The sequence below is a fragment of the Antechinus flavipes genome, chromosome 4, assembly GCF_016432865.1.
Source record: "Antechinus flavipes isolate AdamAnt ecotype Samford, QLD, Australia chromosome 4, AdamAnt_v2, whole genome shotgun sequence".
Lineage (NCBI taxonomy): Eukaryota > Metazoa > Chordata > Mammalia > Dasyuromorphia > Dasyuridae > Antechinus > Antechinus flavipes.
In genome coordinates, this window is record NC_067401.1 from 308,087,414 (window position 1) to 308,109,579 (window position 22,166).

General features: G+C 32.0%; 1 protein-coding gene across 3 annotated transcripts in view; it reads left to right on the forward strand.

Annotated features, from left to right (window-relative positions):
- Nucleotides 1-21,951, forward strand: part of TRMT11 (tRNA methyltransferase 11 homolog) — a 69,506-nt gene extending 47,555 nt beyond the window's left edge. For 2 of the 3 annotated variants that reach the window (XM_051997700.1, XM_051997701.1), the window contains 2 exons: nt 2,921-3,041; nt 20,336-21,951. In XM_051997700.1, coding sequence (XP_051853660.1) covers nt 2,921-3,041; nt 20,336-20,467 — 253 coding nt within the window. In that variant the 3' untranslated portion in view covers nt 20,468-21,951. Of the gene's footprint in view, nt 1-2,920; nt 3,042-11,175; nt 11,315-20,335 lie in introns of all 3 variants that reach the window. The other variant, XR_007953627.1, reaches the window with a different exon arrangement.
- Nucleotides 21,952-22,166: the final 215 nt, after the last annotated feature.

A 22,166-nucleotide genomic window follows, 5' to 3' on the forward strand; every position in this document is an offset into this window, starting at 1 on the left:
GCTAGTAAGTGTGTAGCAGAGGGAGTAGAAAGGAATCAACCGTAGCCCTTTTGACCCTATGTCCATTGCCCATCTTGCAGTGCCATCTATTATACCTCTCATAATCATGATCGTATTCAAGGTTTTAAAGAGCAGTGGAATGGTGTCTGCTTTGCTTGGGATAGTAGAAAAGCCCATTACATATTAGAAGCAACATGCACTGAAATTAATGAAAGTTATTTTTGCCAACTTCTGATATAATGGTTAATGAGACTACAGATTTTCTTGTCCAGACTGATCTTATTATTCTGAGTATATATGTGGGTAGTTAATAGGCAACACAAAAGGAGTCAAGACAAAAATCTTTTTTGGGGGTCTGCTGATGTCTGAAATGACAGGTGGGTTTGTACATATGCCATCTGTCAGAGAAGGAGTTTATTGGCACATATGTATATGGAAGTGTTTTCCTTCTGGCATAGGCAAACTGAGTTTTAAAAGGGAATTAAAATTTTTTTATATAATTTTTAATCCCTATAGTCTTTTTTCTATAGGGATAAATTTTAGCAGTAAATATATGAAACTTTTCTAGCATTTAATTATGATTGAAATTCTGTCTGTTTAGAATCATTATACTAGCTTTAATTGTATTAATTACTTATAGTATTTCAGAGATGGCAAAGGATGTATATTGGATATTTTTGTTTGCAGGCTTCTTAGTTTAATAATTTTTGATAAGGTATCCCTTATCAAATAGTTGTGTAAAATTAAAGACCTGCTTCTTCAGTGTCTTCTTTTCCCTCCTTCTTTTTATATTCACTTGGTATTTTTAGTGATCCTTTTAGCTTTATTTATTACCCTTCTACAAATATCCAATTCCTTTGTTTTCACTTCTACCTTTTTCCTAGAGCTTCAGTCTGTTATGACCTATTCTTGAGAAAGCCATTCCGAACTTTTGTGATTACAGTTTCCTTTTTGAGATGTCCACTAACTATTTTTTTTCCTAAATGTTTAGCTTTTTATTGAAAAGTAAGGTCAAGTTCAATGGCCTCTAAACGGTAGAATCCACAATGTTTTCCTTTTTTGAAAATAGGAACAAATGCCCTTCTCTGACCAGAGTGCTTCTCCCATTGTAAGATCTTTCAGAGATCACAGACAAGATCATGATTCAAGTGATTTGCCAGTTGGCTTTGAAAGAATAGATAGATTTTCAGTCATTTTTCTGAGGAAGAATTTAAATATGAGACAGTATGAGAAGTGAAAACAAACAGTAGTCTATTTTGGCTAAAACACAAAATATATTAATTCAATAGTTCAAAAACAAGTATTTATTAAGCTCCTATGTAAAAGCATTGTGCTAAATACTATTACCACACACCAAATAGGTAAATAAATGTGTTTCTCTGTGTAGATTTTTATATGTATCTGTATATGAACATGTATGCATGTATACATATTTGTATGTATATGTGTTTATGTGTATATATGTGTGTTCCCATGTTAATAGGCATCTATTTTGCTTTTCTTTCTTTGTTACTTCAAAAATATTACTATAAATTTTTTAAAACCTAGATTTTATTGTAGTTTTTTATTGTATTTTTAAGTCATAAACAATCACAACATTTTGATTCTTGAAATGGAAGAGAGGAAAGAGGATGAATAAGAAACTGTGAACTTCAACCATGCTTCTTTCTTTTTTTAAATAGATATTTAACCAGGTAGTAACAAATTCATCTACATAGGACCCAATTGCACTTATCCTTTCCACCCTCTTTGCAACTTTAAAGCTATTTTATTGAAGCTCTTTTCCCTCATAGCTATCATTGCCCCCTCCCCTCCAACCTACCACTTTCTTTCCCACTTAGTGAAAATCCACTTATAACAAATATGTATAGCAATGTAACACAAATCAAGATAGTGGCTGTATCTGAGGTATAGAATCTTAATTGATCCTATATCGCCAGTCTTTTACCTAAACCACTTATTTATTGAAAGATATAAATTTAATAATAATTTTTGAATGACACATTAGCTTTCCTGTAAACATTATCTAAAGGTGACTAATTTGGAATTAGGTATCCTATGTTATCTCTAAAGGTCATTTAACAGGGGAAGAAATAGATTTCAGGGAAGTTTAGAATGATTAATTTTGGAAATTTAAGTAGTTTAAATTTTATATATAAGCACAATTTAATTAAAAGACCTGGGAACATTCTTTTTTATTTAGATGAACATGATGTCTTAGTACTATTCTTTGTATATATTGTATTGTTGAGTCCTGATTTAAAGTTTTAAAGTTTTAAAATAAGAATATAGAGTGACTTAACATTCTATGAAGCCAAAAGTTTATATAAGAAAATATCAGAGAATGTTAGAACTGGAAAGGATTTTAGCCATTATTGAGTTTAATTTACTCTTATTTTATGGAGAGATCTTTTAAGCAAATTATTCAAGTTTTTCCCTGTTAGTGTAACAATGGGGTCAAAACATTGATCTTCTGTCTCATAAGCTAGTTTTTTTTTTTTTTTTTTAAGAACTGACTGGATATTATTACTAAGAGGCTAATTATACTTCACTCATTAGCTCAACTAAAAAATTTAAAGACATTTTTCCATTTTGAGTAAATTGTAATGAAAAAACTACTACTTATAGATTACTTAGTGAATGTCTTATAGTACCTGTGTAAAAAAGCTGTTTTTTTATGTATCTCAGACAAGTTTTTATTTGTTTATATTTTGTATTATTATTAATACTGTTATTTTAAATAAATGCATATACTTTTGTCATGAATTTTTAGAGCAATTAGCACATGCTATTTTAGGGAAGTCAGGTAGTATAGACTAAGGTGGAAGTGTGTAAAATTAAGTAAAGTTGAATAATCCCCATTTTTCAGTTTGGGACACACATATTCCTAAGTTTATTTCAGTGGGTTTATTCTTTCCAGATACATGGAAGAGATAGTACCACGACATCCGTGCCTGAAACTCATTAGCAACTGTGAGCAGAGACTTTCCAGTCATACAGCAAGACGTTTGATAACAATGGAAAAGGTGAAAGACTTTGAGGTAAATTGGTTTGTTTTTTTTTTTTTTTAAAGAAATATAGTTGTTTTTAAAAAATTTTACTGTTGACTTTTTTTTTTTCAGATCAGTCAATCTTTTTAAAAATACACTCTTCCCAAAACAAAGAAAGACATTTAAGAAAAATCTGCTGATATTAGCCATTGTTTCTGATAGTGCATAATAAATTCCATGTCTCTAGTCTCTGACCTCTAATAAAAGGAGGGAAGAGTGTTTCATTAGACCCCGAGTGGCCATAAGAGTGGCCATTATAATTAATTTGAATTCAGTGTTAATTTTATTTTATTTTGTTTATTATTTTAGTCAATGTGAGTATTGTTCTCTTGTTTCTGCTTACTTTGTTCTGTATGAGTTTGTTTAAGCTCTGAATTCCTCATATTAGTCATCTTGTGTTGCAATCATATTCCATTACATTCCTATTTCACAGTTTATTCAGCTGTTTTCCAATGGATAGGTACTTTTATAGTTTCTGGTCTTTTGCTACAACCAAAAAATGCTGCTATAATTATTTTGGTGTATATGAAACCTTTTTTTCAGTTTTGGTCTCCTTAAAGATTTCAGTAGTAGAACCATTGGATGAGAAAAGTATTAATTGTTTAATCACTTTTCTTACCTATTTACAAATTGTTTTTCTGAAAGGCTGAAGCATTTCAGCCTTATTAGCAAGAATATTGACTTGTTTACCTGTCCATAGCCTTTCAACATTGACTTGTTGTTGATTAGTCATTTTTAGTCATATTGGACTCTTTGTAACTCCTTTTGGGATTTGGCAGAGATGGTAGCGTGGTTTGCCATTTCCATCTCCAGCTTATTTTTATACATGAGGAAACTATGACAAACAGGCTTAAGTGACTTTTCCAGGGAGGCTAGATTTGAACTCAGAAAGATGAGTCTTCCTGACTCTAGGGATCTGTCAGCTGTGCTTCCTAATTACCCTGTTCAACATTAACTATTTTTGTTTTTTTTGAGGGTTGTGAGATAAAACCTCAGAATTTTTTAATTTCTCTTACTAATTATTTGGAACATCCTTTCATTTGATTTTTGATCATTATAATTGTTCTTTTTTGGAAGCTTCATATAGTTTGATTACTTAGCTATCATATTTCTTTGAAAGTATGTAATTTAATTTTCCCATTAAGACCATGATGTATGTATGTGTGGATATGTGTGTGCGTGTGCGTGTGTGTGTTTCCTGAGGCATATTTAAAAAGAGAAAAAGAATATATAATTTAGAAATAACAGAATGAAGATAAAGTTATATCTACATGTGTAAATATGCCAAGTTCCAGGTCTAGTAGAGCATTTTTTTTTTTTTTGAAAAACTACTTATTTTAATTCTGAATTTAACAAACAGTAAATATATTTCCATCTACACAGTATGATAGTAAAAGAGAATTGTAAATGAAACTGTGAATCTATACTGTGTAAGGCTTGTTTATCTTTTAAAATATATAATATATTCAGCATGTAACTTTCAAAGTTGTCCTGATTACCAGTGTTTCTTTCTGGCCTTTCTTCTATTCTTTTTTTTTTTTTTTCCCCCCATTCATTTGAAAAATACTTCATTGATTCTCTTTTCTTTCTTTCTTTCTTTCTTTTTTTTTTTTTTGAGGGGGGTTCCCAACTCTTATTCTCATGATTGGGGTGGGGGAGAACTCCTTATAACAAATATATATATATATCTTTAAAGCAAAACAAATTCTCACATTGGCTATTTCAATGAATATTTATTGAGCCTTACCATGTGTCCTAAAACATGTCTTATTCTACATCTTGAGTCCATCACCTCTATGATAGCTAGTTTTATTATTTCTCTAATAGTCATTGCACTGATCAGAGATTTTATATATTTCAAAGGTTTTATTTTTCTTTGTGGTATTGTTTTCTATAAATCACTTTCCTTGTTCTACTGACTGCTTTGCATTAGTTCATAGACATCCTTCCAGGTTTCTTTGAAACTGTCCCTTTAAAATTTTATTATAGTGCAATAGCATTCTATTTCCTTCATTATTCCTAACCTTTAGGCCTTTAAAATCTAGTTTTTCCAAAAGTACATTCAGCTTCCCTTCTTTCTTAAATCAATGCTTAGTTCTTGCAATTAATTTTGTTTGTACTTATCTGATTCCAGTGTTAACCTATAGACTTATTTCCCTGCCTTTTTTTCCCTTTCCTATCCCAAGTTATTTGAGTCTGCTTAAATTATTATTAATTTTCTTTCTGTCTGCCCATCTATCTACCTATCTAATAGTTCATATTATGAAGTTTTCTAAATCTTTTTTCTCCTATTCACCCTTGAGTCATTCTCTCTTAATCTGAATAACACTCATTTGTGGTATCCTTTCTCAAGAACTGTTAATTTACTTTTGCTCCATCCTTAATTCTTTAACCCTTTTGGGCTATCATGAAACCTATTTTTTCATTGATTGACACACACATGTATGTTTTGTTCATTCTATTTAATTCATTCAGGAAAGGTTTTTTTTTTAACAAGGTTGTTTTCTTATGTATCAGTCGTCTCTTAATGATCATGGATCAGTCTACTCTTCTCTTTTTTGTTGGTTTACTTGATTTTTTGAAGGGTCTTTTTTGATGAATCCCATGTCTTTAAAATTTTAATTGATGAAAGGAACTCTGTAATGTAGTAGGAGATATTCTGTTTCCTGAGTCTAGAGCCTCACCCTACTCTATGACTGTGTTCAAAGGTTGCCCATCCTACCAGATGACTTTCAATGTCATTTTTTGAGACATGGGGGAAAAATATCCCACACTTACTGATTTAATTATTTTTTCTACATCACTTTTTTTTTTTGCCTCTCAAAATATTGTTTGGTTTGAACACTCATCTTGTTAGCTGTATTTGGCTTCAAGTGACTTTTAATTTTAAAAGTTAATATTTGCTTTCATTGAATATATTCAGAAGGATGTAATGCTGTCTCTGAAGGCAATTCGAATCAAGTAATTCCTCCCAGAGTATTTTGAGCAGTGGTAGCATCATTGTAATAAGCAAATAATCTTCTCTGACTATTATGTTGAATTATGTTACATTCATTTAGATGCATAAATTTGAAATGTTTGATTATTTTTTTAACTATATAATTTGTATAGATGACATATAGTGCTTCAGGGAGAAGCAGAGGTGTAATCTTACCATCAGGATTGTGCTGGAAGTAAAACAAATCAAACGAAAGTTTTTTGTTGTTGTTATTTGAACAATATAAATTGTCCCTTAACTCTGGACGATGATGGCTATTTGAAACATGTTCCAAAGAAATAGAAAATGATACTTAATTTATTGGACTTTTTCAAACTTAGTTGATCAGCACAATAAGCCCATAATTTCTATTTTTATGACAGAAATAAGATCTGTTGTGGGCCTTTTTACTTTTTTTCCCCCTTCTGGAACTTAATTTATTTCCAGTGTATTTCATTCTTTTTCTAAAGGAATCTCCCTCTAGGCAAATTCATTTGGGACTAGAAAGAAAAGGTAGGGATAAAGCTGAGGTAGCTTTTAAATTATTATTTTAAACCACATACTAAAGATGGAAAGGGAAACTTTCCAGGATACTTTGTAGGCATTAACATTCTTAATAATTGGCTAGCTGCCTCATGCCATTTTATCAAGGGGCATCCTATAGCTTTCCCCCTGTAACATGATCTTTGCTTTCTAAGAAGTGAATTTCCCATTTTCATTATTGCCTCATTTGGAGTTGTCTACAATTAATTATGAACATTCTTTAGTTTGTTATGTTAAGTAATGGTGTTTAGTTGGAAATAAATTGCTTTATTTTTACCTTCACATTATAAAGAGGAATGTATGTAACTGTTGTTAAGGTCCTAGTCTTTTATAATGCAAGAGATGACATAAAACTGTCAAACAATTCTCATTTCTCTAACAAATTGCCTTTGTGCTTGTCCAGCACTATTGACTTTGGCTCCAGAATATCATTAATTATAAATTTTTATACTTTTGTGTATTTTCTCTCCATTTCTGGGTTGTAATATGTTAGACACGTTTAACATCAATATAACTTGGGTCTATTTGTTAAGATGATATAAATTGTTCTTTTTACCCTTTTGTAATTTCTGTTTTTAAATCTGAAAAGACTAGCATTGAAATGGATGCTTGGTGAAAATGTGGATTACAAAAAATGTTTTTGTGGTATGTTATTGGATAGACTATTTAAACTTGACCACTGGGTCTCAGTAGCAAAAAGTATTTTCTTGATAACCCAGATGAACTCAATAAAGGTTCATTACAGAGCCAAAAACATCAAGCAATTTGTTCTTTGTCAGTGATGTGTGGCTTAATTATTAATTAATAATGTGTTATTTTCTCACATCTTCTCTCCCTAAAGAGCTCCAAAGATAGTAACTACCAGAATATTCTTGTAAGTGCCTTTGGGAATTATCGATCTAATTTCTGATTTTATTCTTTTCTTATATACTCATATGATTTTATAAAAATGACATCAAAATTTTTCTAATCAGCAAGAATCTTTCTTCTCACTCTTCTACCTGAATCTTCCTCTTCACAATTGAGAACAAAAGAAAAGCAAAACCCCTATTATAAACATATGTATTTCAACAAAAGTATGTTTCCTCATTAGTCTTCTCGAATCCTAATTAGTCATTATACTGAAGAGAGTTCCTAGTTCTTTCAGAGTTGTTTATTTTTACTATTTTCCTGTTATTGTATATACTTTTATTCTAAATTGTACATTTTTTCCAGTATAGTTACCTTATTCCCCTGTAGATTATGAACTGTTTATAGGCAAGAACCAATAGCAGTTGAAGTTGAAAAATCCAAGTTTAATATTAAGTTATATTATTATGATTAAATCCACCTAGTCCCTGAACCTTGGGTTCCTTATTTAGAAAATGAGAACATTACTTTGTCATAGAGAAAACACTTTTTAAAACATAAAACTTAAGATGCTATATAAGTATCTTTGTCTTAGGGACAGTATGAAATTCATAGATAACTCTTAATGGATATTAAGGAATTTTGTTCTCTTAAGCTTATACAGTCTCAGATTATTTGTTTTTGAATAACTATTGTCCTTATTGCATTTTGTGATAATTATCAGTTAGTACTTTACTTTCTTTATATAAAATAGTCTTCACCAGGTACAATAAAATGATAAAACTGGTAAAACCTCACAAGTTTTGTGTAGCACAAATCAAAATACTAGTCTTAGTTTTATTTCTAGTAAATTTTAAAAAGTGGCTAGGATGTAAACTGCTATTCTGTGCAGTATGCTAATTCTTATTTTGAAATGTTCTGTTCATTAAAAGCTTAATTCAGCAGGGATCTATATCTTTAAAATTATTTAAATATTTGTACTTGTTATAAATATTTTTAATTGTAATTCAAAAAACCTATATGTATTGTACAAGATGTGATTATGCTTATAGATGGTTTAATATACTAATTCAAAGGCCCTAATGAAGCAAATACTGTGGACATAGGGGCAAGGCAAAAATTGTTAGTTTCTCTGTTTTGGATTTATTGGGAAGAAAACTTTTGTAAATGGAAAGAGTGATGAGAAGATTGTAATAAATCAGAGTGGAATGTGGCCAAAGATGAGGGATTTTGCTGTTGAGAAAGGGATCCTATTTTAAAACTAGAGAAAGAACTGTCCAGATTGTAACAATTATTTAGACATGGGAGAGAAGAGAGGAATCAAGGATGACCTTGAGGTCACTTGTTTGCAAGATGGTGGTATCCCCAGAGACAGAGATGACTTAAGAATATCCTGGAGGGAAATAAATTAAACCTTATGATGATGAGTTTAGATATTAATTATTACATATAAGAGGGATGTACAATTTCCTTGGGAAATATTTGCCTAGGAGAAATATATTTGTGTACATATACGTGATATATGTCATACAAAGAGATATAGATGAATATAGTTTATATTCCTTTACATTGTGTTATAAACTGATTCCTGTTCAACCCAAGGACAAGTATGACAACTATTTTTATTTTCCTACTGGTTAGTTTGTTTTTCCTTTGAGTTACTGTTACTTAGATACTGGTATATATCGCATAATTTGGTTATTATTCAATCTTATTTACAGTATCATTCATTTCTCTGAAGGGAAATTCTTCATGTATCAGTGATGGTAGAATCTTAGGTATAAATCTGTCTCACAGTATGATAAAATAGAAATGGAAGTGAGTTTTGAACAAGGAAAATGGAAGAACTGTACATAGTATCATGATTGTACATATGCAGGTGAGTTTCAATTCTATTTAATAACCAGAACTCTTTACATTGTATAATTACTTGAATAATGTTTTCTTCATGTTATAGCATTTTCTCTTGTTCTTTATTCAGTATTTAATTTAGAATAGTCTTCCTAGCATTTTTCTTAGATCAAATATGGATTATCATATCAACCATTAAAATCTATTATAATTCTAATTTTTATTCCTAAAGCTTTGTTTCTATTGGAATATATAGGTATTTTCTAAAATTCATATGGGTATCAATATTTCCAATTTTAAAAAATCTGTTAGTATATCTGACCTAAACTATATAGACTGGTTTTTTTTTTTTTTTAATTATTGGTTTGAAGTGAAGATAAGCAACTTGGTTTTCTTGGATTATAATTAAACTTTAGTCATAGTAAGTATATTAAATTGGCAATAAACTCTTGCCTGGTGCTGATTTAGGCTTCAAGTTTAATAATAAAGCTATAAATGTTTGAGTAGGGTGTCCCTATGGTACACTGAGGACATAGAGCCTTTTGTTAGAAATCTGTTGTGTTATTCTGAACTTCTTCAGAGAGATATCCTGATGTGATGAAAAGGGTGAGAGGTCCAGGTTTGAATCCTGCTCCTAATACTTACTAGTTTATGTAAGTTCCAGAATTCTACATAGTTTCAATTTCTTGATCAGTAAAATTGAGATAATACCTGAAGCACCTGAAGTTCATTGTGAATGAACCTTAAACTATAGAACTTTGAGCTATCATTTTTACAATTGATTCTTATACTTGATGCTGAGTTCTGGGCATTAAACATTTTAATATGTTATAGGAATTATTATTTATGGTTTAGAATTCTAGAACTGAGAATGTTAAAAAAATTCTTAAAAGATATAGGTAAAAGTGAGAATAATTAAAAAATAACTTTTGAAAAGAATAAATTTGCAAATATATAAACATAGACTTACTGAATAAAGATTTCCAACCTCACCTTGTGACATTCAGGTTCTCATTAAGATTAATGTTGGGAGTTTCTATTTACCAGTATTGGGTGCCAGACTTTTGACCTGCTTGTCCTTGGTTTGGAAATTGCTTAGTGCTGTTTATAGTTGTATAACTTCAGCACAAGTGGTTTCTATAGCTACTGTCCAGTACCAGATGTCGAACAGTGGGAAGCTTTGATAAGGGTAGCAGGATTTTTAAACAAAAGCCGGACATGGGTAATTACCCTGAAGCTGAACTGAGGCCCACCAAATTCAGCAACATCATTTACGTTTCATTTCTATATTAATTTAAAAACAAAAAATTACCTGCTGCTTTTCTCAACTCTTCTTCCTCATATTTTGCCTCTTGTTGCTTTCATTTTAATATTTCTTTAAGAATATATCACATACCTCTAGTCTCCACTGTAATTAAAGAATCTTAATGTTAGTTGTCAAAAATAGATAAGTGTTACAGTAGGTGGTTTTCACTTTGCTCTCAGCATCACTGGATTTTACTTATCATAAGATGCTTTATAAGCCATTTGCATTCAGAAATTTGCAATGAAAACTGCTATTTTATATAAACTGCTGTCACTTAGGAAAATATAAATGATCTGAAGTTAATGCCAATGATATGGAAGAAATCATTATCTCATTATCAAGGAGTGACAGTGAGTAAAGGAACAACTTTAACCTGACCTATAAATAAAATAAAAGTCATTTGGCTTGCTCTAGTATCATAGATTTATTTAGATTAGCATCATTGAATCTTTGTCCATTTCCCAGATAATGCCTTTTTGGGACAAATCACCTGTTCTTTACAAATAGTCTTCTTATAATTTGAAAAGTGTCCTTAGGAATTGCCACTGATGTTATGATGTGGCAAAATTAACAACCATCCTTGTTTTTTGTTTTTGTAGTAGAGAACTTACCAGAAAGATGGGATTTTAACTTCAGTGAGGATCATGTTGGATGAATAGCTAATTACATAAAGCAAACTAAATAGGTGCAAGTCACCTGCCATCTGGGAATTTTCAGTATTTAACAACTGAATGTTGAGTAAGTATATTTCGTTCTCAGATCATGAGTTGATTCTTAAAACAGAGACAGCTCCTTCATGGAATTTATAGTTTGATAAAAGAGTAATTATCAAAGCAGTTTATGCATTGGCTAAATTAGATGATACTGTTAAAGAAATTGCAACTTTAACCAAAAATCACTTATCAAGTGCTTATGTTACATTCTGCTAGACACAGAGAAATACAGTAATGAAACAGTATATAGTTTTACTTCGGGGTATTTATTATCTAGTATAAATGTATTAAGACAAATATAAAGGTGATTGTCATGTTGAATAAGTGTCTAAGAAATGTATGAGAGGTCTCAATAGAATGGATTTATAAGAGATTTGAGGTGGGGGAGATTACTCATAGATAGGTTGAATTAAAGAAGTCACTGTGGAGGAAGAATCACCTGGGCTGAGTTTTGAAAGGGGTGTGTGTGTGTGTGTGTGTGTGTGTGTGTGTGTGTGTGTGTGTATGTGTGTGTGTGTTTTTTAAAGTTACTGAGACAAGAAAGTTCTGAATGGGTTTGAAGAATAATGAGTATTTTGGCTACAATATGGAATCTGTGACTAGGATTAATCTATGATAAGGTACAGGTAAATTGTAACCCAATTGGAGTAGCTTAAATGGCAGGACAAATTAGTAGACAGTAGATATCTATTAAAATTATTATTTTTTTAGGTATGGGAATGATATGCTTAAATGTTTGTATTACGAATATTACTCTGGTGGTGGTTAGAAGAATTGAGTGAAGAAAGAAAGGACCAGTGTTTGCACTGGAAAGTTGACCCAATAGTTCAGTTTATAAGTAATATGTACTTTAACTCTGTCTGCCTAAAAGAGGTATTATTACTCTCTTAGTTACCTAGATTCACAAATAGATATTGTTCTTGACATCTTATTTTCTCTCCTGCCCTCTGTGAAATCAGAAACAAGCTCCTCCCACTCCTTCTTGTACCTACTTTCTCACTTCATTTACTCTCTTTTTACTGCTAAGTATAACTACTACTTATGCCTTGGCACCTTTCTCCTTACCCCACCCCCAGTCCCCTCTAGGACCTTGCTTCATTAATCATCCCCTATCTCAACCATTTTCAGTCTCTGATGGCTCCTCTATCCCTGATTACAGAAATATTCAGCTCACTTCATCTCATAAGAACACTTTCTTTGACCTGGTGACATTTAAGACGATCACTTTTCCTCTCCATTGGCTAATTTTTTTTTTAATATGATGTGGAATCAATAAAAGACAAATAAAAGGATTCATTATAGTATTGTGACTTATTATGGAAATACATGGTATTTGAAAATAGGGATGGAAAAGCTCGTAGTTAAAGATAACATTTAAGGGTTTATAATATAACACTGTTGAAATGGCCTATTTTCAGTTTAAGACTTGGTAGGTAGGGAAGTAATTTGAATTAGGCCCTGGATAGCTTGCTTATCAAATTTGCAGATTTCATAAAGCCAGAAGGAATAGCTAGAATGCTAAATGACAAAAATCAGGATCCAAAAACTATTAATAGGGCAGAGCAATGGTTCAAATCAGGGAAGGTGGGATTTAATAGAGATAGATGCAAAGTGTTATACTTCAGTTCAAAAAATTAACTCTGCATGTATAGGGTGCGAGAAGTATAAATAGATAATGACTCCTGCAAAAAGAAATTAGGGGAAGAAGAAGACTAATGAACTATAACTTCAATATATGAGTTAACAGAGATATATAGCAGTGCCCAAAGTTCTATAAGTAGTCTTTGAGAGGCATAGTGTGTAGGAAAGGGAATGGAATTATTCCACTATGATTAAGCTACACCTGGAGTATTATATTCAGTTCCAGGTACCACATGTTAGAAAGGACATAAGCTTGATTGTGATTAAGATGGTAAGAGTACTGGAATCCATACCATAGCATAGAGATCTGGGATCTGGGAATTTTTTTTTTTCCCAAAGTATTTTGATGATTGGTTTCCTTTGTCATCCCAAGTATTTTATATATTTAAAAACATTATTCTGAAGAGTTCTTAGACTTCACCAGACTTTCAAAAGGGTCTCTTATATAAAATGGGAATTGCTGTAAGAAGATTGTTTGAAGGAAATGGGGATATCCAGCTTTGGAGAAAAGAAGCCATGTAGAAGGGAGACAGGCTAACAGTCTGAAAATATTTAAGGACTGTCATATGGAACAGGGATTGTTTTTTGGCCCTAGTAGAAGCAAGGGATTGAAGCTGCTGTGGCAAATTTTAGGCTTGTTATAAGGGAGAAATTTCCTAGCAGTGATTGCTATCTATAATGGAATTTATTATCTCAGTAGTCAGTGTATTTCCTGCCATTGGAATTCTTCAGGCAGAGGCTGGATTGTTTGTGATGAGGCATAAGGAATTCACTCAGGTATAGGTTGGACCAGAGGATTTCTCAGTTATCTTCTAACTTTTAGTTTCTTGATGCCAAAATGTTGGTGGTAGCCTGAGAAAAACAGAGAGATTAAGAGATAGTGGTTATATTGAGAATGATGAGATGGCTTAGAAATGATGATGTGGGAGAAGTAGAAAGACAAGAGATTATAGTTTTAGAGGGAATTTTTGGAATTGAAATTCTTAAAGGTAGAACTTTTCCAAGTAATGGTGACTTATAAATATGACCACCCAATTAAATGTGTGGGTGAAATAAAAATTGTATGGATTCCCAAGAGAAGAATTACTGATTGATGATGTGGCAGGACAAGAATCCAAAATAGCAGTAGAGAATCAGGAGGATTGTTGACCCCACTTATTTAAGATCTCAGCAAAAAGTCAGGTTTAATTTATTTCATAGAGGTTGCAGAGTGAAGAGAGGAGTCTATATTTGATTGGAACTTCTAAAGAACCCAGTAGAAGTATAGTCAAAAGGAAACAAGTACTAGGAAAAGTTGGGGCTGAGTTAGATAGGAATGAGTTTATGTGGGAACTAAGATTTATAAAACTATTGTATATTCTTCACAGTACCTGGGGTCTTGCACAAAGTATACACACTCTTGCTGCTTGATTAATTAAATAAAGCCATTTGTTTATAAAGAAGGGTATAGAGAGAGTAGGGGATGAAAATATGTCCCTCTCCTTTCTCCTTCATCTTTCCTTCCTCCTCCCTTCTCCCTTTTCTCCTCTTCCTCTTCCTCCTTCTGTTTCCATCTCCTCCTTTTTCTCTTTCTCCTCCAGTTAAGGGCCTTGTCTAGGATCACATAGCTAGAAATATCATGTATTTGAGGCCAGATTTGAACTCATATCCTCTCTGACTCCAGGAGTACTCTATCCACTACAACTTAGCTGCCCTGAGGTTTCTTTTAATTTGACATTTATGAACTTTAATGTCAATGTTTATTATATCATACAATGGCTTTGGGAATTGAGATCAGTTGTTTTTAATGCTTTTTATCCTTTATTTTGGACATCCCATTTTATTCTCCGATGGATAGTTAGGCATATAAACAGTTAAGGTTTTATTTGTATATAAGGTCATTCTTTGCTCTTGTTTTAAAGTGAAGTTTTTACTTCTTGGTTGGTCACAAATGGAGATTAATAGAATGTGAAATCTCTTCCAACTAACTATATGTAATAGTTAATAATTAATCTATATTTAAGAAATAAATTGGTTTGAATAAATGACTAGCCTTTCCAATGGGGAAAAGATTGTTTGCATCATCTTTATGATGGATAAGCTTTTCAATAGTGAGATCCAAGAGCTCCTGACCTTTAGCACTTAGGTCCCAGGATATATGGTCAATGCTGGTTTAAACTGTTTGTGTAACTTGTGGAATAAAGGAACATCAAGAAGGATTCTCTGATCTTAGTCAGCAGAGGGCAGTGGTACACAGAAAAGTATTGAAAGTCCATTTCTGCTTTGGGGATCATGCTTCACTTCTCTATAGGGATTATGTTTAGAAATAGCAGTATTGATGGTACAGGAAATTGACTTTGTGGTGACATTGTGTTAACATGATCTTGTCTAAAAGTTTAGGTCTGAGATTTTTTTGCTAGTTAGTAGATTTTAAATCTTATTTTGTTTTGAAAGTCCCACCAGCCTTTTGTTTAGAAAAAGTACCAATATGCTCATAGGCTTTAGAGTTAGGTACTTTAGAGATCATCTTATAGTCCATCTTATAGTAAAGTCTTTTACTTTACAGATGAACAAACTGAGACCCAGACGATTTACCTAAGGTCACATGGGTCAGATGTAAAGTCTAATGCTCTTTACAGGACTCCATTTTGTATAAATTGGAATTGAATATTATTCAGCTTTATAGACTCTAAACTTGCTGATTTCCTATGATATGTAAAATTGCAACTTTCAAGGTTAAGATATTTTTATTATCATTATAGAGAAATTATGGTAAGCATTTTTCTTAGCTATAATCTGATTCGCCACTTTTGTTCATAACTTTGGGATTATATGGATTTTTCCCTTTCTCTTACTCATACCCTGTCAGATACCAACTTTTGCTGATTTATCTATAACACATTAATCTCCTTTTCTCTATTCCCACTGTTCTATCCTAGTATAAAAATTCTCATTACCACATGTTCTGACAATCTCACTTGGTCTTAACTGATTTTCTTACCCCTCCTGCTCTCTCTCCTTCCCTCTTCCCAGTCTTTCTCATGCAAATTTTCTTTTGCCAGAAACTTCTCGTATTCAATATTTCATTATGTCATGCTTCCATTCAAAAATCTTCAAGGGTTACGTCTTCCAAGAGCAGTTTCCTTTTTTTTTTTTTTTTGCCTGGCATTATAAGCCCTCTACAATCAGAACCAGTCTACCTTTACAAAATTGGTCCATATTGCTTCCCTCCAGGTATATTCTTGCCAAACTTCATTACTCTTTGTCCCATGAATATACACTATATTTTACTGCTTTCTTGCATTTCATCATGCTATTTCCTATGCCAGGAGAGCTTTCACTATCTCTCTCTACCTGTTGTATTCCTATTCATACTTTGAAGTTTAATTCAAATGTGGGCTCCTCTAAGAATGACCTAGTGAACCCCCCTACCAATCATATAGCATTTTATTTTATGCTTCTCTAATACATTTATCATGTAACATGTATGATAATTATCTATTTGTGTCTTATCTCTTTTCCCTCCCCCGTGTCAGTTTTTTTTTTTTTTTTTTCAGGACATGGTGTGATTAATTTCAGGAATTAACAGTTTGGAAACTCTTTCCACCAATACAAGTTAGCATTTAGTCTGCAATTGTGGGTACATAGAGTATTCAGGAGGACATTAATCCAAGCCTTTTTGAATTCATCCATTATGCCATGTTGCTTCTCTGTTCTGAGACTAGAGCTTAGTTCAAGAAATTGTTTTTCTCACTATTTAGCTTCTCTCTATTCATCTAGAACTTAAAGGATACAGGTGTGAAGCAATAAACCAGGGCAGATGTAATCTTTTCTCATATCCCTTCCTTTCTTAGTCGTCTTTAGTTTTCTGGGTATCTATATTTTTCCTCCATTTTTTTTTCACTGAAAATTGGTGACCTGAAAGAAAAAGAAGCAGCTACTTTAAATGAAGACTTTTTAATATTGAGATGGTATCATAGTTTATAGGCTTGTAGGCAGTATCATGAATATTAAAGAAGTCGGAGAAGCAGGATACTGAGTCCCAGAAAAAAGCAATCCTGAGTCTAGGATAAAGAAATAGGGTGAAGGTCCTCCTCTTTAAAGGAAACACTTTTGTCTTTGAGATGTTTAATTGATGTGAGTTGAAACAAAGCCACCAGAATCAGGAAGGACAGGGAATGTGAATAGAGAAGAGTCATTGCAAGTGCTGAAAGATATGTAGAGTTGAATATCAACATCTTAAGTGTTTACTCTGGCATTAACAAAAGATAAGAGCAGATAGAGAGGAGCAGAAGATTGAGAATTGAATTTATCTGAAGTGAGGCACTATAAATTCTTATTGTCATAAATAGTTCTGTGTGTGTGTGTGTGTGTGTGTGTGTGTGTGTGTGTAGAGAGAGAGCTAGACCTGGAGTCAGGAGATTCGAGTTAACAAAACATTAGTTTTCTGATCTGGAGAATGGTTTGTTCCCTTCACAGAATTGTTGTTAGAAGGAAGAACACTGAAAGCCTTAAAGCATCATTTAAATGTTAGAGTTTATAAATTATTCACGTAGGCTGGCATATATATGTATGCACACACACATACATACATGTGACATACTGGGTTTTTTTATCTTTATCTTGTTCGCAGCATCCTTCCACCTTTCTCCATCCTATCAGTATAAAACAATGTATTATTTTATAGTGTGTACATTTTAAGATAGTGTAAGGAGAATTTGGGCTACAAACTGTACATAGGAAGCAAATTATAGCATATAACTTTATGTTCCTTTATTTGACACAGGTTCAAAGTGTTACTTTTGTGTTTTCAGGGGCTTCCCTGTTTCATCTTAGCCACTAGTTCCTCTCATAGACGTGATCCATGCTATCTTAACCTTTCTTTACATTTACTTTATTTTAAAGACATTATTTCTTTTAGTCCTTTTTTAGCCTTGAAGAATTTTATTGTTGTTAAAACCCCCATTCCTTAGATTTAGGTAGAAATTGTTCCATTTATATTCAGTCAGTTTATAGTCAAGTCAGTGATCTTGACTTAATAGAAATTCCTTCACTAGACTTTTCTTTGTTTTTTTTTTTTTTAATTCATATATACCAAACAAGCCTTTAATACTTTTCTTATTCATTAATTGTTTTTTAAGATAGTTGTCCTTAGTCATATCTGAAATGAAACATCAAGACTACTTTCCATGAAGTTGGCTTGGGTGCAATGAAGCTGGGAAATTTTTCCATTTCTTTAAGTACTGGGTCACTGACTGTAGTGGATAAAAAAATTGGATCAGTAACTCTTTCATTCATATTAGATCCTGGAGTTAGTCACTTGAGAGGGAGATATTTCTTGGATTCCTTCCTTCTCTAATGGTCTTTGGAAAGTTGTAGCCTACCTGGTAGATAAGAGAAGAAGCAAGACTTAGAGAGAACAGGAATTATCTTTTACTTTTCTTTGCAGCTTTCCAGCACTTAACCACACAATAGATGCTTAAAAATATGTATTAGAAATATGCATTGATTGATTGTCAGCTGAAGTATGGCATCTTTGAGGACCATTATATAAGGAGGCAGTTTGGCATAGTAAGTGGATAGTGTTAAACTTATAACCAAGAATCTGGAGATATTTACTAGCTATATGATTCTAAGTCATTTAATTTTTCTCATGAGCAAAATGGGAATAATATTTCCTAGGTCATAGGGTTCCTGTGAGGATCAAATGAGATCATATATCTAACGCTCTTTGCAAAACATAAAATACTAAATAAATGTTAATTATTATTAATAGTATCTTAGTGCATATCTCCAATTTTTATTTGACAAATATTTACAACCACAGAGTATATGATTGGCATACATACTTTTATACATACTAGTTTTGTTACCCTGAAGAAATCATTTAACTTCTCACTGTTTTAAACAACTTTCTAAAACTATAAATTTCAGAAAAGATACCAACCTTTATTGACAGTGTTCTTACCAGGGAGTTTCCAAAACCAGTGAAACCAGAGGTCCATAGATTCTTGTCTTATTGAATTTATGATCCAATTTTGCTTTCTACTTTTGAGGTGACCATGCAGGTCCCTTTGTCATACTTCTTATCCAGTCCCCTTCCCCCACCCCTGAGGCTTTCAATTTTGACAATAAGAGAAAAATAAGACAAAATATTTATAAATTGAGTGTCCACCAAGTGGCTAGGAACAAACTCACCTTTCTTGGATTGTATGTTGTTGACGCTTTGTTATTTTCATTATGCTTTTGTATTATTGACTAAATTGTTCACTGGTATTCTTTAGAAAAGTTGATAAACTTCTAGAACACATGTACGCTGTTACCTTGAAATTCAAATAGTTGCCTGTTTGTGCTTAATGCAATAGTATAGTTAAACATATATATGAAATATTTATTTTACAATTTGGATTATTTAGTTGTGACTAATATAGTTCTTAGAAAACAATATAACAAATGAAATTTCATATTTGCTAAAGTTTCTGGGTATTTATAAACTAGCAATGAAGCAGGACAAAGATGATAATTTCTCATGAAATAAGCAGAGATATGAAAACATTCTGACAGCTGATATATTCCACATGCATTTATAGCTACCATTTTAATATTAAAATTTAAAGATTGAGAGGTTAGGTTTTTCTTTTCTAGTTGATTTTATCTATATGAAAAATACATAAATTCATTAGTAAAAAGATTTTATTTAAGAATAAGTCTAGTTGAGAAATAGTTGAATTACTAACATTGTTCATTATCACGCATATCTTATTCTGAGCAGATAGATGGCACAGTGGATAGATCTGAGCCTATAGTCAAGAAGACTCATTTTCCGGTTCAAATGTTATTTCAGACACTAACTCTGTGTTCCAGGACAAACATTGCTTCCCTCAATTTCCTCATCTGTAAAATAAGTTGGAGAAGGAAATGGCAGACTATACCAGTATTTCTGCCCAGAAAAACCCAAATGGGGTCATGAAGGGTCAGATACAACTGAACTGTTAAACCATGACATAGCTCATCCTGGCAAACCATTTCTCAGAAATGTAGCTTATTTAACTATTTTAAAATGGCACTCACTGCAATGTATACCATCCATTTTTGTATCTGAATAAACCAAAAGTTTCATTCACTTGTTTGGATATTGCATAAATGTAGCTCTTTGTGACCATTCTTCTCTGGTTTCAACTTTTACTTTGCATTCCTAGTACCTGGCACAAAATAGGTACTTAAAACTTGTCAATTGACTAATTTGTGCAGAGGCATCCTCAAAGCACTGTTGTTTTATTCATATTCATGTTCTGAAAATATATTCTGTAATGAGAGAATAACAAAAAGACAATGAATTTGCTTAATAGAGTTTTTGCTGTGTCATATATAAACAGTTTAATGAACAATATATATATTTTTTCTCTCTCTCTTTCTTTTCCCCCAGGACCAGGATCAATATTCTCACCTATTGGATAATCAGTTTCCACCATACAAAGGTCTTAATTCATTTCGTGAAAAGTATTTCAGTGGGGTAACAAAAAGAATTGCCAAGGAAGAAAAATCCAGCCAGGAGTGAGAGATAAGTTTACAGCAGATGAACTAAGAATGAAAATTTGGGATTTGAAGAGAAAAGACATCTGGATATTCATGGATGATCCAGAGAACATGTACTGTTTTAAAGTTTTTTAAAAGAGAAAAACAAAATAAATACTACAAAGTAAATTGAGCAATTCTTTTGAAAGTGGGTTTGTTTATAGAAGATTTTTTTGTACTTGTCTTTTGCAAACCTTATTTAATTTATATTTGTATTTTCAAATATTAATGAAGATTGACTTTAAATTATATTTTTTTACCATTGCAAAAAGAAATAATACTATAGGTATTTTAGTATTTTATATCTGGGGTCTCCTCTATATTTTAGGACCTGTTGGAAATGATCAAGAATTATTTCTTTAGTAGATTTGTCAAGCTGTTTAATTTTTATTTGTAATAAATATACATTACAACCAATAAAACTAAGACAGCTTCTTTAAAATTATGTACTATTCAATGTTTTTGTAATTTTCTTGGTGAATTTTTCTTATTTTCATATTATTATCACTTGGTAATAATAATAAAAGCCCTAGGACCTGTTAAAACTGAAACAAATTTCTCAAACTGTCTGAAGCCTGTTCACATCTGAAGCTCATCTGTACCTTGGATTTGCTCTCACATTCCTAAACCTTGACTTTTGGTAAAGACAACTGCCCACAATTTTTGGTTCAGCAACTGATAGTTAAAGCACAGTAACAACAACAACAACAAAAAATGCCATAATAGTCCCTTAATGGTATTAAGTCTAATCAGTGCTCTTTGAAATCGAAGCTTTATTTTTCTTGAAGGGGAAACTTTGCTGAATCCACATTGTGTCATGAAAATATCTCATTGGGAAACCACTAACCCCATTAATTCAGGATGTTAATGGCTTTCCTTGCCTTTGGTGGTCAAATGTAACTCAGCAGGGTGGTGGTAAAGTGGAGTCTCTCATTTCATCCAGAGGCTGCTGAATTTAAAAGGTTTTTTTGTTGTTGTTTGTTTGTTTAATGTTACCTTTGGTAATTGTGGTCACACTTTAATGGGTGGGTGATCTGTTACCTTCCAAAGACTTGTATGGCTTATGCAGAATGCTCCCTGCTTCACTGGAATCTTTCTTCCTCTTTTGCTATGGTACTGAATCTCAGCAGGAAGGTCTAAGAAATTTCAGTGATTGTTTTGTTTGGGTTTCTGGATGTGATTTGTGGTACACTAGAGGAAAATCTGAAAGTATCCAATAGTGATTTATTTTCAGTATTTCTGTTATAAACTGCTGTATTTTATTTTTAAAAAATTGGAATTTGTTTAGGAGTAAATTTGAATTTTTGTAAAGGGCAAATTTGGAATGAGAAATTTCTGCCTGGATGATTTTTTCCCCATTGTAAACAAAAATTAGGCTTAGTTTAAAAATGTGTAGTCTTTTAAAATGAATCTTAATGTGATCACCATTTAAAGCAATATCAGAATAAAAACCATATAACTTATAAATGGACTTCAGATTTCTAATTATCCTTATAATTGAACTAATTATTAAAATCAGTAATTTAAAAATGTTAAACTTTCAGTCTGCAAAAACTCAATAGAATTTATTTAGAGTTTGTCAGCAGGATCACCCTTAAAATTCCTAATTTGTTACCAGCTTGGGAACCAATCATTGGAATACATAATTTATCCTAATATACATTTTGTAATATTTTGTAGCA